The following is a 14,273-nucleotide window of genomic DNA, read 5'->3' on the forward strand; positions in this document are numbered from 1 at the left end:
CGGTACTGATGCCGGTGCCCACAGCGGCTGTCCCGCCGCTCCCTGTGCCGCTGTGATGGTAGGCAAACAGTGCTCCCTGGAAAGCTGTTCCCTCGCCTTTATTTGGTAGTTCAGTCTGCTATGCCGCTTGCTTGCTCATGGAGAAACATGGTGCTGCCCGGTTATTTTGCCTTCTACTGATTTTTCTTTTTTCTTTTTTCTCTCTCCTTTTCTGCTCCCTTCCTCACCCCCCTCCCCTCCCTCCCTACCTCCCATCCTCCTCCAAACCCCTCTCTACCCAACCCCCTTTTTTTTCTTTTTGTTACTGGACTTTATTTTTATACCCATCCACCATTCAGGGAATTCCTCAAGCTGTACTTCCCCCCTTACCAAAGAGGCCTGCGCTTGAAAAAACCAATGGTGCCACCGCAGTCTTTAACACTGGTATCTTCCAATACCAGCAAGCTCTTGCCAACATGCAGTTACAGCAGCATACAGCCTTTCTCCCACCAGGTAAGTGCTTCTCTGGCGCCTTTTCAGGGGAGGGAGAAGGGGGAGTTGTGGAAGAAGCACAGTAGGAAATAGCTGTTTGTTGCTGGTGGCAGATGCGGTGTGTGCTGGAGGCCACTGGTGCCAGGCACAGGCAGCCCCTCCAGCCCATGGCATGGCAGTGCCCAGTGCCCATGGGCTGAGGAGGGGCTGGCTGTGGCAACGCTGGCTTCTCTCTGCTCCTTGTGGAAGCTGGGTGGGTGTTTTCCAGTCTAACATAAAATCAGCATCATGCTCTGTCACCCCAAATCAGAATTTGAAATCTCCTCTCTCCTTCCTCTTTTCCCTGGATTAACTGCTCTTCCTTCCACATCCCTAAGCTGTTGTGCTTGTTTCTCTTTGCTGTAAGACCCCTTGGCCTTGGCAGTGGTGGCTCTGAGTCACACACACGAAGGGGTTGATTTTAACAAGGTGCAGTGATCCCGGGAGGCACAGGCAGTCTCACAGGTGGAGAATCACAAACCTGCTCAAGAAGTCACGGTTTGGGCCTCCACCACTGATGTCCAGTCTTGGACTGAGTAAAGCCAAGTGCTTGTTCTCAGCCAAGAGTGATCAGCCCTACACCTGTCCTCGTGTGACTGCTGAAGAGTTGATGCCTGTACTGTGTATCAAGCAGAAAAGCCTTCGGAGGACAGGCAGTGGGACTTCTGGAATATAAGCTTTGGTTCTGCTGATGGCACTGCAGGAGAAATGAGCTCTAGGATGTCCCAGGAGCTTCTGCCCTTAGTTACATGGCTGAGGTAGTTTGTTACACCTGAACCCACACTCAAGGAGCACCATGATTCCAGGAGGTGTGCAGAGCCCGGCTGATAGATCTGTACTCAAAAATGGGAGACAGTCTGTGAGGTCAGCCCTTCATAAAGCAGACTGGAAAGGAGAAGAAATACAGCTAATCAGTCTTTACCCAAAAAATTAAAGCATTTTATCCTAAACATTTTTGGCAAGTATGTTCCCAGGAGTTCAGTTCCCTTTAGTATTCTGTCTTGATCTGGCATACAACCAACATGTGTACTTTAAATGGCACAAAAATCAGTTTCTTGATGTAATGCATTTTAAAAACATATTTAGATTCAAAAGTGCATTGCAGCCACTGAAATGTATCAGTAAATGTTGCAAAGCTTGCTGGAGTCAATAGTGAGATGGGTTGAGTAAGCTGTAGGTCAGATCTCTAGCCCACATATTAAAATCCATATAAAAATGCATATATGATCATAGACTCATGGAACCACAGAATGGTTTGTGTTGGGAAGGACCTTAAAGACCATGTCATTCCAAACCCTCTGCTATGGGCAGGGACACCTTGCAACAGACCAGGTTGCTCAGAGCCCCATCCAGAAAGACTCACAGTCCTTCCTGTGAATATTAAACAATTCACAGATCTCTTTTGGCACAGCATAACCAATGGAGTCAGGAAACAGCAATTTTGCAGCTTCTATGAAAGCAGCCAGGGGCTGGATGGTTTCTGGAAGTGCTGGAGCTACCTTTGAACTTGCCCTTCAAACTCAGGCACTGGGGTTGTGGCTTGTGTATGCCATTTGCACCTCATCACTGACTGGGGTCTTTCCCATCGGCTCTTCCACACACCTTACCTCAGCTCTTCCTCCAGCAGATACACACTGAAACCTCCAGGAGCCTGGCAGTGGTTCTTGAGGCTTCATTAGACCTTTCCTAACCACTGAAGTATAGTATATATTGTAAAAGAAAAGTAAAGGAGTTTTTAGCATGAGCTATTATAAATTCTCTTCTTATATTTTTCAGATAGCAGCAGTTTGAGCTTTCCAGTAATGCAGTACTTTTCAAAAAGTTTGAAAAATGTCTTTGCCACCTCGCCCTTTTTAGTTTTTCCCACTTCAAATGAACTGGCATCAGTTCCTGTTTGGGCACAGTCACCTGGAAATAGAGTTTCTCCATCTATCCCTACGAAGCGACGGAGAGCACAGAGCACAGGTTCCCCCAGCTCCACGGCCACGGAGCAGGGGCAGGTCAGCTCAGTGGGATCTGAATTAAAGTGACATTTTGCAGGTTCATACACCCAAGGTGTAAGTGCTCATTTGTGTCCTAGTTGCTCCAAGCAGGGTATGAAATGCAGGAGGGCTGGAGGGCAGGACACCTGCAGAACCTACACAGGGTGGGTGAGCCCACGGCTGGTCCTTCGGGGGATCTGCACAGGACCCTCCTCTCTGCAGGGCAATTCACTCCTCGTGTTCTTCCACTGATATTCCAGAAAACCTCAGATACCTTTTTGAGTTGTCAGACATTGTTCTGGCTGCCAGTGTGCCAGGGATGTGAAGCACATCTAGGGATCATCCATGCCTGGCAGTGAACACTGCACTCCAGCATGCCAGTCCCTGGGCTGGGACTCAGTGCCCAGAGGCTATCCTAAAGCACCTTCCTTCCTGGGGCTGCTGGGCCTGTGCAAAACCCCTGCTCTCCCCTAAAACACTGGGGAGGGAAAGGTCACACACCACTGCTCACCTCCACAGGAGTGCTTGTGCTGTCTGGAGTGTTGCTTTTAATTCAGCTTTAGTAGATAGGGCAGAAGAAATTGAGGGGAATAATACAAGGGAGAAAAGAGGAAAAAAAATAAAACAACAGTAAACCTTGAATATTTGTAAAAATAGCTTTATTTCACTGTGGAAATAATCTGGTTGTGAAATTACAGTCATTTAAGTCAGAACATCCTCGAATTAAAATTCTGCCTTGTGCCGAACAGCCAGGGAACATTGAAACTGCACATTCATTATTCATGTGTTCTCATTAGTCAGTCAAAGCTTCTGAAGTCAAGATGAATATTAAGATCATAGCAAAAATTATTTTTATTACTGGTAAGAGGGTCATATAGCATAGTGTCTCTGTTTGGGAGTCATGCCACCCCAGCAAGTGTTCTTCTTTCTGTATCATGTTTGTTTGCTCCAATTCCCTTTCAAAAACTTTGTGCTCTGGTCATAATGTAACGATGATAACTCAGACTGAAATTTGGAGCTTTTAATTGAAAAGCTTTACAGGGATATTTCAGAGTCACTATAAATAACCAACTCATGTAGCATGTAGATACAATTGTGCAGGGAGTGATGTCCTGTTGCAGCTCTAATGAGGGTGTCCAGCCGTGTGAACAGGGCACTTCTGCAGAGACACAGCTCAGAGGTTCTTCTCTGAAACCCCATCAACTCCACTGAGAGCCCACAAGAGGGACTGAGAAAGCACTTTTGATTACTGTTTGTACTTCATAGCCAAATCCTGCTCCACTTTTTAATCTTGCGGGTGACCCCATTGGCTTCAGCCATGATTTGTGCCTGGGGGGGTCAGGAGAGGTGCCCTTTCTTTAGCCTTTCTTTGCAGATGTTCTCAGTCTCTTCCGTGACACAGAAATAGAGGAGTACTTAGGAAACATGACCATGCCCTTGCCTTTGTATCCTTACAGATGAAGCAGTGACAGAGAGTAACCTTGGCCCCAGCAGTAATTAAACTGACCGACTTCTTCCCTTCATAGTTAAATGCTCCTGAGGCTGTGCATCCCCTCCAGTGCTTGGCACCGGCTGGAGCCATTTCCTGTCCCCATTACAGTCACGGCATGTCACAGAGGCAGCATTGCCTGGCTCCCTCTGGCAGCCAGATATATTTCCATTCGCACTGCAATCTCATTCACAGATTTCAGAGTTTATTTCAGTTTCAGCTGTGTCAGTCATCATTAGCAGTGTTAATAAATGTTATTTATTAAATTTTAAAGTAAATAATTTATTAAAAATAGATATTCTGGGAGATCAGTAAATGTTTATCATCTTGGAAGCAGAAATTGTGAGATAAGTCTGGTGGGAGGCATTTTGCTGTGTAACGTAAAGAGAATTGCCAACTTGGTGAGACTTAAAAATAATGCCAGAATGATCCCAAAAACACCTTCCTGCTCCTGGCTCTGGCTGCAGGGCAGAACTCTTCAGTTGTGTAGTCTGAAGGGAGCTGAGGCTGTGAGCCCAGGCACCAGCAGCTTAAAGTGCATCCCACAATGTAGAACGAAAGGCTGAACAGGTATTCCAAGGTGTCACTGTGAGCTGCACAGGGCACGGTGACCATTTTGTCACTACACTGAGCCACATGTTGAGTGGCCAGAGCAGGGGACACTTGGGATCACTGCCCCTTCATATGGATGCCACCAGAGCCCTGCCTGCCGGATCACCTGGGGGTGCCCTGAACATTCCCTGGACACAGGAGCAGTCAGGATGTGGCTCAGGAGCAGCTCAGGTCATCATGGCTCTGCAAGGAATGAGTGTGCCAGAGCAGCTGAGGGGGCCTGGAGAGGAGAGGACAGGAGAGAAGTAGACAGGACAGGACAGGACAGCATGAGGAGAGGAGAGGGGAGCCTTTTATCACCTCCCACCATCCGTCTGCCCAGCTGGGTCCAGCATGGCACTTCCCCAGCAGGGACAGGGACAGGGACAGGGACAGCAGGGCTTGGTCCTGCTGGGCTTGCACTGGGGACTGCAGGCACGAGGCAGGCGTGTGTTTGAAGTATCACTTTTGATCTGAGAAGAGCAGGGAAAGCACCATGACAAGCCTTGTGTCAAAAGGCAGAAAGGTTTCAGGAGTTCTGATTTGAAGCTGAGGAAGGTTTTCCTGGCTGTGCTGCAGGGCCAGCATGGTCCCAGCACACCTCCATCCGCTGCCCTGTCCCCGAAGCCTTGTTCTAATGGATCACTGTGCTATTGTATGGTTTGATTGTGCTGACAGTTACATGCCACTGCCCATAATAACAATTTTTCTTCTTTATTCAAATGAAATTTCTAATTACACGTGTGATGGGTTGTTTTAATTCTTTTCCCTTTCCAAATCCACCTTCCTGTTGCAATGCATGATGAGCAGGCTCAATATTGTGCATGACACCCGCTACAAGTGTTGGTAGGTGCCAGCTTTGTTTCTTGATTATCTTAAACCTGTGGTGCAGCTCACAGACCCTCAAAATCCACTGCTAGATTTAACGTACAGCCCTCGTGTCAGTCCATCTCCCTGAGCCTCCTGCACTAACACCTGTCAATTAAATGCAATTGTTTTATTTAATTGACATGGACACGTAGATGTTAATTTTGTACAGCAGTTTTTAATTGCACATTGTTCCTTGGTGGATTTTGACTGGACTATGAGTTCCAGTGTTTAGAAACTATCTTGTGTTAACTAAAGACTGTATCTTACCATAGCCATGTAGCTGTATTCTGTCCTTCTACAAGATTAATTTCTGTTTGCAGTAAATATTTGGGTTGAATTTTTAAAAGACAAAAATTTGTAAATATAAGGGCATTGAAAAAAAACTCTCCTGTTGATTTTCATATTGAAATGGTTAAGCTTGTTTGTGTCGATTTTCTTGATTTGATGGTAACAAGCATTTTCCCCTTTTTTTCTCTTTCATCTCCCTCCCCTTCCTCCCGGAATGTTGTCCTGCTTTGCACTGTGGTTGCATGTCACGCGCTGGCAATGATGTCTCGGGCTTTTTGCTGTGGTAAACCATGCTCAATGACCCTCCCACGTGTCGCTCTGGTCCCATACTGCTACACTCTTCTGTATGTTTGCTTATTTGATTTTCCTTCCGAAAGTTCCCATGGTGCACGGTGCTACGCCAGCCACTGTGTCTGCAGCAACAACATCTGCCACAAGTGTTCCCTTCGCTGCAACAGCCACAGCCAACCAGGTTTGCTAATTTACAGCTTTGTTCCTTACAGACAACTCGAAATCGGTGCTTTAATGAGCATGGGGGTTTGGATCTGACCTCTTGTTGGCCTACACATTCTCTCAGAGAGCTGCAGCACAGCTTAATCAGCCCTTAGCCATGCTCCAAAGGTGCTGCAGTTCCATTTCTGATGCTAAAAATAATTGACAATAGTTTCTGACTCAGTCTTAACATTTATGGGCCATGCTGCTTATTTCTGCTCTCAGGGACGCAAAGAGCAAGGGATAATAAATGAACCCACGATTTATTTTTGTTTCTGTGGAGCCAGCAGCTCCTTTCAGTGCAGAACTCAGGGAAAGCCAGAGGAGTCTTTGTGCAGAGGGGTTGTAGGTTCTTACAGTCTGAGTTTAGCAGTCCAAACATGTTCTGACTCTCCTCTTCCAAGAGCAAAACAAAATCCTGTGAGCATGGGCCACACAGAAACTTCCTTGAAACCTTTGTTCCAGCCTTGTGATTCTCCTTGGAATGGCCCATTGCTTTGGACAGAGCTCAGTTAAGAAAATGCCCATTAGAGTCTGTGTTTATTTCTCAAAAGCCACCCCAGTCACTGCCGTGTTTGGATGTATTTCAGGAATATGAGAGTAATGCTTTACCACGTAAGTGATTAGAAGTCCTCCCAGGAAAGCCAGAACCAATGCTGTAAGGATGAGTCCCAGGGCCAGCAGAGTGGCTGGAGCTGCACCTGAGCACAGGACGCTGTCAGAAGGGCAGATTTCTGTACAACACCTGGCTGAAAGTGCAACAATAAAAATGTTTTAAAGAGCCTTCTGTTCCTCTTCTAAAAGCAAATTATTTTTTGAGATTTACTGGGCAGTTAGTTGCCCTTGTCATGAAGCCATCAGTTCTGGTCTGATATGCAGGTCGTGCTTCCAGCTCAGTGGGAATCACACGTGTGCCCCTTAGAAAAGGGAGCTGCAGGTTGTGCTCAGCACTGTGCAGGTTTGCTCCTGTGTGTGGGACAAGCTGAGGAGGTAAATGTCAGAGTTAAAGCAGGGTCACCTGAGGCACTCAGCTCCTGGCTCAGGACAGGTGACTCCTCGGGCACTGAGCCCTCTGTGCCCCTCTGTGCCAGGGGAGGATGCTGCCAGCTCCCCTGGCCTCAGGGAGCCCCAGGGCCTTTGGCTTTGAGCCTTTGCACCTTTACCTGTGGAGCACTACCATTTTGTGCTGCCCCAGCTGTACATCCCTCGTTAACCTGTCTGCTTCCTCATCTCCCAAAAATACGATTCCCAAATGGCACCTAGGTGTGCATACCCTGAGCCTCCAAAGGGACCTGGATATTGTAAAATTCCAAAACCAGCACAGGTTAGTCTGCTCAGCAGGTAGCACATTCTGCTATTGAGAAATATTTGCTGAATGAACAGGTTGCTCAGGGCTTTAAACTTAGCCTAGGAATTGGTGTTTTGAAAAGCTGGTTCATAGGTGGGGCTACCTCTGCCTATGTGCCACCTCAGCAAGCAACCTCCTGTATGCCCAAAGTCTCTTAATCCTGCAGTTTATTGCACCAGTTACTTTCAGCGTGTCTCTCTATCCTGTACATGTCCTGAGGGTTGTGAGAACGAGACAAGCCACAGAAAAAGTCATTATTTTTAAATCATCTCTCTGTTAGTAACCATGCACTTCCCAGATAGGTCACAGGGACAGCTTTCTGCTGTAGGATCTGGTCATTTCATGCCTTTCCTCCCCAGAGCCTCATAACACCCTTAGTGCAGTTCTGCAGCCAAACCTCCATATATACATATATAGCCATATATGTATATACCATGTGAGCAATGCTGAAGGTATTTCATGCCACCCAATGCCATGTGCCTGCATGCCAAAGGCTAAAGATCTGGCCCTTCATCTTCCTGCACTGGTGTTGCGGGTCCTTGGTCTGCTCCGACAGCACTGTCCCTGATGCTGCTCCCGTCGGGTGCCACAGCCTGTCCTGCAGCAGTAGGAAAACATGGTATGAGAAGCTTCATTCTGCTCCAAGCCCATTTCTGTGCAGTTGGCGATGCTGTGATGTGTGAGCTGCCAGGGGAGGACAGGGAACATGGGGGGAGAAACAACAGCAGGAGCTGCCAGTGAGTTAGCTGAGAAGAAACCCCCATTCTCTTTACTGGGCAGATTCACAGGCCAGCCTTGCTGCCCCATCAGGAAAAAGGGTCTTTCCAAGTGCCACAGCCATTTGGGATTGTGCAAATCCATTCTGTGCCCTAGGCCCCAGCACTATTCCCTGTGCCTGGGCACATCTGCTCCCCCTGGGCGTTGTAGCACCGCGGTGACTGCATGACCCACAGAGTGACACATCTGTGTCATGTTAGTGGCACTGCTCCCAGTGCAATCCTGGTGTTTTAAACGGGATGCTGAGGGGATGGGCACCTGAGGGGAGCCACATGATGGGTCCTGTCTGTGCAGCCAAACATTTTGGGAATTGTTTCCCTTCTTGGGGAGGCTTTGCTTGCTGGCTGCTCCAGGCAGTGCTGCAGCTGCCATGGGAAGGGCAGGAGCTCTTCTCAACTGGGGATTTTCACCAGCCCTGAAAATCAAGCTCAGGGCATATCATAGGTTTGGCATTCAAAACCCAGGACAGTGACAGCAGTGAACACTTCACAAAATCACACTGAAACGAGGCCACAATAGATTTCATCATCTGAGACCCTGAAAGCACAGAATTTTGTGTAGGCCAACAAAAAGGGCTTTTTTCAATTACTGCACTGCATGACTTTTAGATGTTAACTTCTCCTATTTCTTGAACAACCAATAATACTTGTTTATATTTGTCCAGTAGTACTTAACCCAATGTTTACCAGTTGTAAGTTGCTCCTGTAGCACTTCAGTTGACTTTAACTTATAGTTAAGATAATAAAATCCACCAACTCATAGCTGATCTTCCCTTTCCCAAGCTGATGTACTGTAGCAAATGCTGTGCCTCTGGGTGGGCTCGTTGCACGTGTTACTCATTGTTTACATTTTTTACCTGTAGATACCCATAATATCTGCCGAACATCTGACTAGCCACAAGTATGTTACGCAGATGTAGACATTTGGTCATCAAACAGTAAGTTCCCAAGGAGTTGTTGCTGTATTTTTTCTTACCTTTATGTGTGTAATTTGTTGCTGTAAGGGACAGAATGTTTTTTTTTCATAAGAAAACCAGTAAGCTACAGGGGTGAAGGCTGTGACCCCCCTGAGGGGCCATTCCTCCCTGAGGGGAGATCCCACAGGTAGCAGTGGCCTCACCATGTGTTAGTTTTTACGATCCCACCCAGCAAAATCAGCATTCACAAGGTTTATGTTCTGTCTGTGGTGGCCCCAGTACTGACCAGAGCTGAGGGGCAGATCAGGGTGGGAAGATGATTCCATCAAGTTCTCTTCAGAAAGAATGGCTTTTAAATCTCAAAATTGGGAACCCAAATATTTCCTGGGTTTGGAAACTCGTAATTCTGTTGTTGTGAGATCCCCCACAGCCATCCCATCCCTGGGACAGCTCCTCATTTGTGTTATCTTCCTCTCTTCTGTGCTCCATTTCTGACATGTTTTTATTGAATGCCTTGGCCATAATGGAATTATTTCTGAGGCTGAGGATTGACCCTTTGGCCACAGTGTGTTTGTAATCACAGCTGCTCCTTTCAGCTGAGCATAAATGTTGTTTATTGCTGTAGTGATGGAGGGAAGGTGGATTGCTGGGGATGGCTGGGATGGGATGGGATGGGATGGGATGGGATGGGATGGGATGGGATGGGATGGGATGGAATGGGATGCTGCTGGAGGGTTCCTGCAGGGACACAGCTCCCTGTGCCGTGTGAAGCTGGGGCTCTGTGGTCTGATGCCAAGTCCTGGCTGTGCCGAGAACACTTTGTGCTCTTCCCTCCCCAGATGGTATCCAAGGCGAAGAGGCCGGATTTGGGTGGGAAGAGGCCGAGCTCATTAGCCATAGTGTATGTAAATACTGTCCAGCAGCACTGGGAACCCCTCAGCAGTGACATCACACATTGCATGTTAACGAGACGAAACGAGACCGTGGGACTCCACTGCACACTGTTGCCTATATACTTTGTACATTGAATTGATATTTGTGCTGAGGTGATCTTCTTGTCTAAAGCTGCAGCATGGTCTGCCTTTCCCGGGGCTCGATGCATTCGGGGTCTGCTCCCCACAATCACAGATGTCACCCCGGAAAGACCGACGATGCTGCAACCAGAAATCTATTATGTATTGGTACGTCTGTAGACCAAGATATAATTTTTTAAAGTAAGTTTATTTCTTTCAAGGTTTACAAATAACAAAGGTGCACCTTGTATTTAAAATTGCCATTATAGATGAGAGCGTGCATGCACAGTAATTTTTGTTTAAGAGTAATATTTTTAATGTAATAGATTGTAAGAAATGGGAAGAGAGGAATCTGACAGAGATGAATGTGCCAAGCAAAACCACAACTGTGTATATTTTAAAGCACATCAATGGCTTTAAGTACCACGTTGTTAAGGATTCTCATGAAGTGCCATAGACTGTACATCCATCAGAGTATTATTTCCACAGTGTTATTTTCAGAACCACGTTTTCACTGACTTGATGAGTACTGATCAGTCAAAGGGCACCGTTCTGTTTCAAACCAAAGCTGTCTCAGAAATGGCCAATTGCTCCTCACAGCCAGTGGGCAGCACCAGAGAGATGCTCCAGCTGTGCGTAACCTTACGGACAATATTATCTATAAACTCTCCCAAGGCATTGTATCATATTTATGCATATTTACTGTATAACATGAGCTGCGAAAGGGAAAAGCCATTTCTGAGACACAGTAACAAATGTTTGAGGAACTTCTTTTGCTCTATTTATAGCCTCTGTCGGGAGTCACAAGGACTATAAATGTTTTGCAGAGATGGGTTTCACTTTAATTCATCAAGTCCCGCGTCCGCGGCGACTCTAAACAAAGACGCAGAAGCACTGACAGCAGATGCATGACAAACCAAAATAGGACAAATGAGACGTTAATTAGCGTAGAAATTGGGTGCGTTAATACTCGGGTGAGTTTTATATGTGATTTTATTTGTTCAGATTAACTGCTTATAGCCTTAGAAAGCCTTTACAAAATAAAAACAAACAAATAGATGTGCATTCAAGTTTTAAGAATGGATTCATCCAAAGGAATTCCTTTTTGTGGTTTGGATGTTGCAGCCAGTAAAGGATATTTTTGCTCTGTTCAGCCAGGGGCTGCCTGGGGCCAGGCCCCGGGTGGGCAGGGGAGGGAGAGGCGCGGGTTCGGTTCTAGAACTCGCCATACTCCGAGTTTACTGCAAGTTTTTATGCTTGAGAGAGATGCTTTATAGATAAGAATGATGTGTTGATTTTCCTGATTGTACTGTACATCTATTAAAGCCTTAGATTATTACATTACGGGTTAAAACCCATACCAATGTAATTTCAATCGTGTTAAGAAAGTATAGGTGACTTCACATGTTATTGTAGTGACTTACCATAGAGAATTTACTTATTTTTTCTTGTTAAAAGTGTAGTTTTTATTTCTTACATTTATTAGCTCGTTTTCATTTTCTATTACCAGTTGATACCATTTCAGTTTATAGAATTTTGTTTTATTAGAGTTTACTGATGACTTTTTCAAAAAACAAAAAAAAAGTAGTTTTCTTCATAACATACTCAGTTTGGAATCTACATGTAGTGTCTTATGAGTATTCGTATTATTGTTAACTAAATGATTTCTATTTTACTGATCTAATATGACAATGTAAGAATGTCAGTCATTGTTAGTTCTTGTCTAGTTTTCATTAAAAGAACAAAGATCTTTTATATGGATATCTTATAATTATATAATCATTGCTAAGTAAGAAGTTAAGTTGTTGCTATGGCAACAATCCTGGCAGACAATTGAGTAATATTTTGATGATTTATTTTGTTTGTAATTAGTTATTATGAGAAAAAAAAAATCTAGTTCCTAGATATTAGAATAAAATTTATTTTCTACTGTATCCATTTCAAATGTTAAAATATTGTTTAAATATTTTTTGAAATCCCTGAATATCAGGCCTTGTTATAAATAAGCTGCATAATCAATAGATCAAGGGACTTTTTGTTGATAATCCAAATACTCAAAGTTTACGTAACAAGGATTCTAGTGTGTGTGTGCAAACTCTTGAGGGTTGATTATGCTGCAGTTGGGACGTCGAGAGCGAAGGTTGACTTTTTGCACTTCTGTATATAGTCAAAAAAGAGAGAAACCTGTATAATAGTAAGATCTTATTTTGAATAAAAATGTCTATAATTACAAGGAGTTTTGTTAAGGCTAAATAAAATGACAGGCTGAACAAAATTGCTTGCAAAAGTGGCACAGAGTTAGCACTCCATCCCCCTTCCAAAAAGTTGCTTTGCTTTATGTGGACAGCTTGTAGTTTGCCAGGATTTTTTCAGCTGGAAAGATCTGCCATCCCTCCAAGATCTCATGACTGACAGAAGCTCCACTGGGTCAAATCTGCCTGAAAATCATTAAGAAAAAAAAAAAGAAAAAAAAAAAAAAAGAAAAAAAAAGCAGGTACTTCAGCCCATCCAGGGAATCATGGCTCAGATATTCCGTACATTATTCAAAATCTACTGCATGTTTAAAGTATCAAAATATATTAAAGATATATGCTATTCAAACCAGTTTCTGACAATTTCAGTGGTTTCTTGTTCACAAAAAAAGATTCTTCAAAACAAATACTGACGTTCACAGAGTTCAACCACGGACAGGCAAACGGAACAGCACCCGTAGCTGTAGGGTAGGGGATTATTTTCTCGCTGTAGTGGTCCTGTTCTTTTAGCAGGTGAACAACAACTGGGAAGTGTTCCCGTTTTCATGGAAAGGTTCCAGGAACGTGGCCATCCTGCATGCCAAAGCTGGGAGGAGGCGGTGGGGCCAGGCTGCTGGCCTGGGAGCTCACAGCAATCAGTAATAACGAGTGGCACTTGTGCAGCCCCTGCTTCATCTGCTGGAAGGACGGACAGACGCGCTTGGGTTTGCTCTTACGTAACCACAGACTTACTTTCGCTTGTAGTTGCTCCAGTTACGTACTCTGTCCTGGGCTGCAATTTGGGTTTATGCTTATTTTATTATTACTGCTATAGTTGACCTTGCTGTATGGAAAAAATAAAGTGAAATTGCCCTAATAAAAGTTCTCTTTCTTAAATATCCTTTCTTCTACCGGGTTAAAAGTGGCTCCAGTGAGTTGTGTAGGCTTGAATGTGTCTGAGCACTTGTGGGACTGTCCACAATTTATTTGGTACTGGGGCTTTTCTTCACCAGCACATGTTCATCCACAGGATGTGTGTTAAAATACCACCTGTTCGGGGTATTCCTGTTAAATCCAGAGGGTGAATGCAAAGCAGCAGGATGCTCTGGATCAGCCCCAGCTGTCATTACCCTCCTGAGGCAACACTTCTGAGATTCAGGGGCACACTGGGACCCCAACCCCTCCCTCTGCAGGGAATGGAGCACAGGGAGGTGTGGGGAACGGGGGAGCAGGGAATTGGGGCACAGGGAATGGGGGCACAGGGAGCCAGATTATCAGGGAATTGGAGAACGGAGCTGGAGGTGCAAGGAATTTGGAGTGAAGGGAATGAGGGGAGCATGGAATGGGGAGCAGAGACCTGGAGATGCTGGGAAAGGGGGAGCAGAGAATGGGGAAGCAGGGAGCTCGGGGCACAGAGAATAAAGGGAGCAGGAAAGGGAGAAGCGGGAAAGGGGCAGCAGGATGGGGAGCAGGGAGCAGCCAGGCAGTGGCTGACATTAGAGGGAGCCCTGTTGCCACGTGTTGCAGCTCCTCTATCGGTTTTATCACAAATCACTGGTCGTCAGAATTTTTGATCGAAACATCATAGCTTTAACTGATTAAAGGAAACACCACAGGGCAGTTGTTTTCCAGGGGGATTCCGGGTCTCTTCTGTGACGTCTGGCACGAGCTGGTCTTTCCCGGTCAGGTCTATTGACACTTTTTCCCAGCTCAGCACCCCTGGACACCTCATTCCTGCCAGCTGAGCACCACTGCCCTGCACTCCT

At 45.6% G+C, this 14,273-nt stretch overlaps 1 protein-coding gene across 16 annotated transcripts in view; it reads left to right on the forward strand.

Annotated features, from left to right (window-relative positions):
* The window catches only part of MBNL1 (muscleblind like splicing regulator 1), a 74,612-nt gene extending 61,223 nt beyond the window's left edge, over positions 1–13,389 (forward strand). For 8 of the 16 annotated variants that reach the window (XM_085068867.1, XM_085068858.1, XM_085068856.1 and 5 more), the window contains 2 exons: positions 339–492; positions 2,287–2,557. In XM_085068867.1, the coding sequence (XP_084924993.1) occupies positions 339–492; positions 2,287–2,540 (408 nt within the window). In that variant the 3' untranslated portion in view covers positions 2,541–2,557. Of the gene's footprint in view, positions 1–338; positions 493–2,286; positions 2,558–5,382; positions 5,419–6,107; positions 6,203–6,812; positions 8,190–9,209; positions 9,285–10,102 lie in introns of those variants that run through there. The other 8 variants (XM_085068860.1, XM_085068862.1, XM_085068861.1 and 5 more) reach the window with 5 other exon arrangements.
* Positions 13,390–14,273: the final 884 nt, after the last annotated feature.

This window comes from Lichenostomus cassidix, chromosome 9 (assembly GCF_008360975.1).
Source record: "Lichenostomus cassidix isolate B80296 chromosome 9, HeHo_3.0, whole genome shotgun sequence".
NCBI lineage: Eukaryota > Metazoa > Chordata > Aves > Passeriformes > Meliphagidae > Lichenostomus > Lichenostomus cassidix.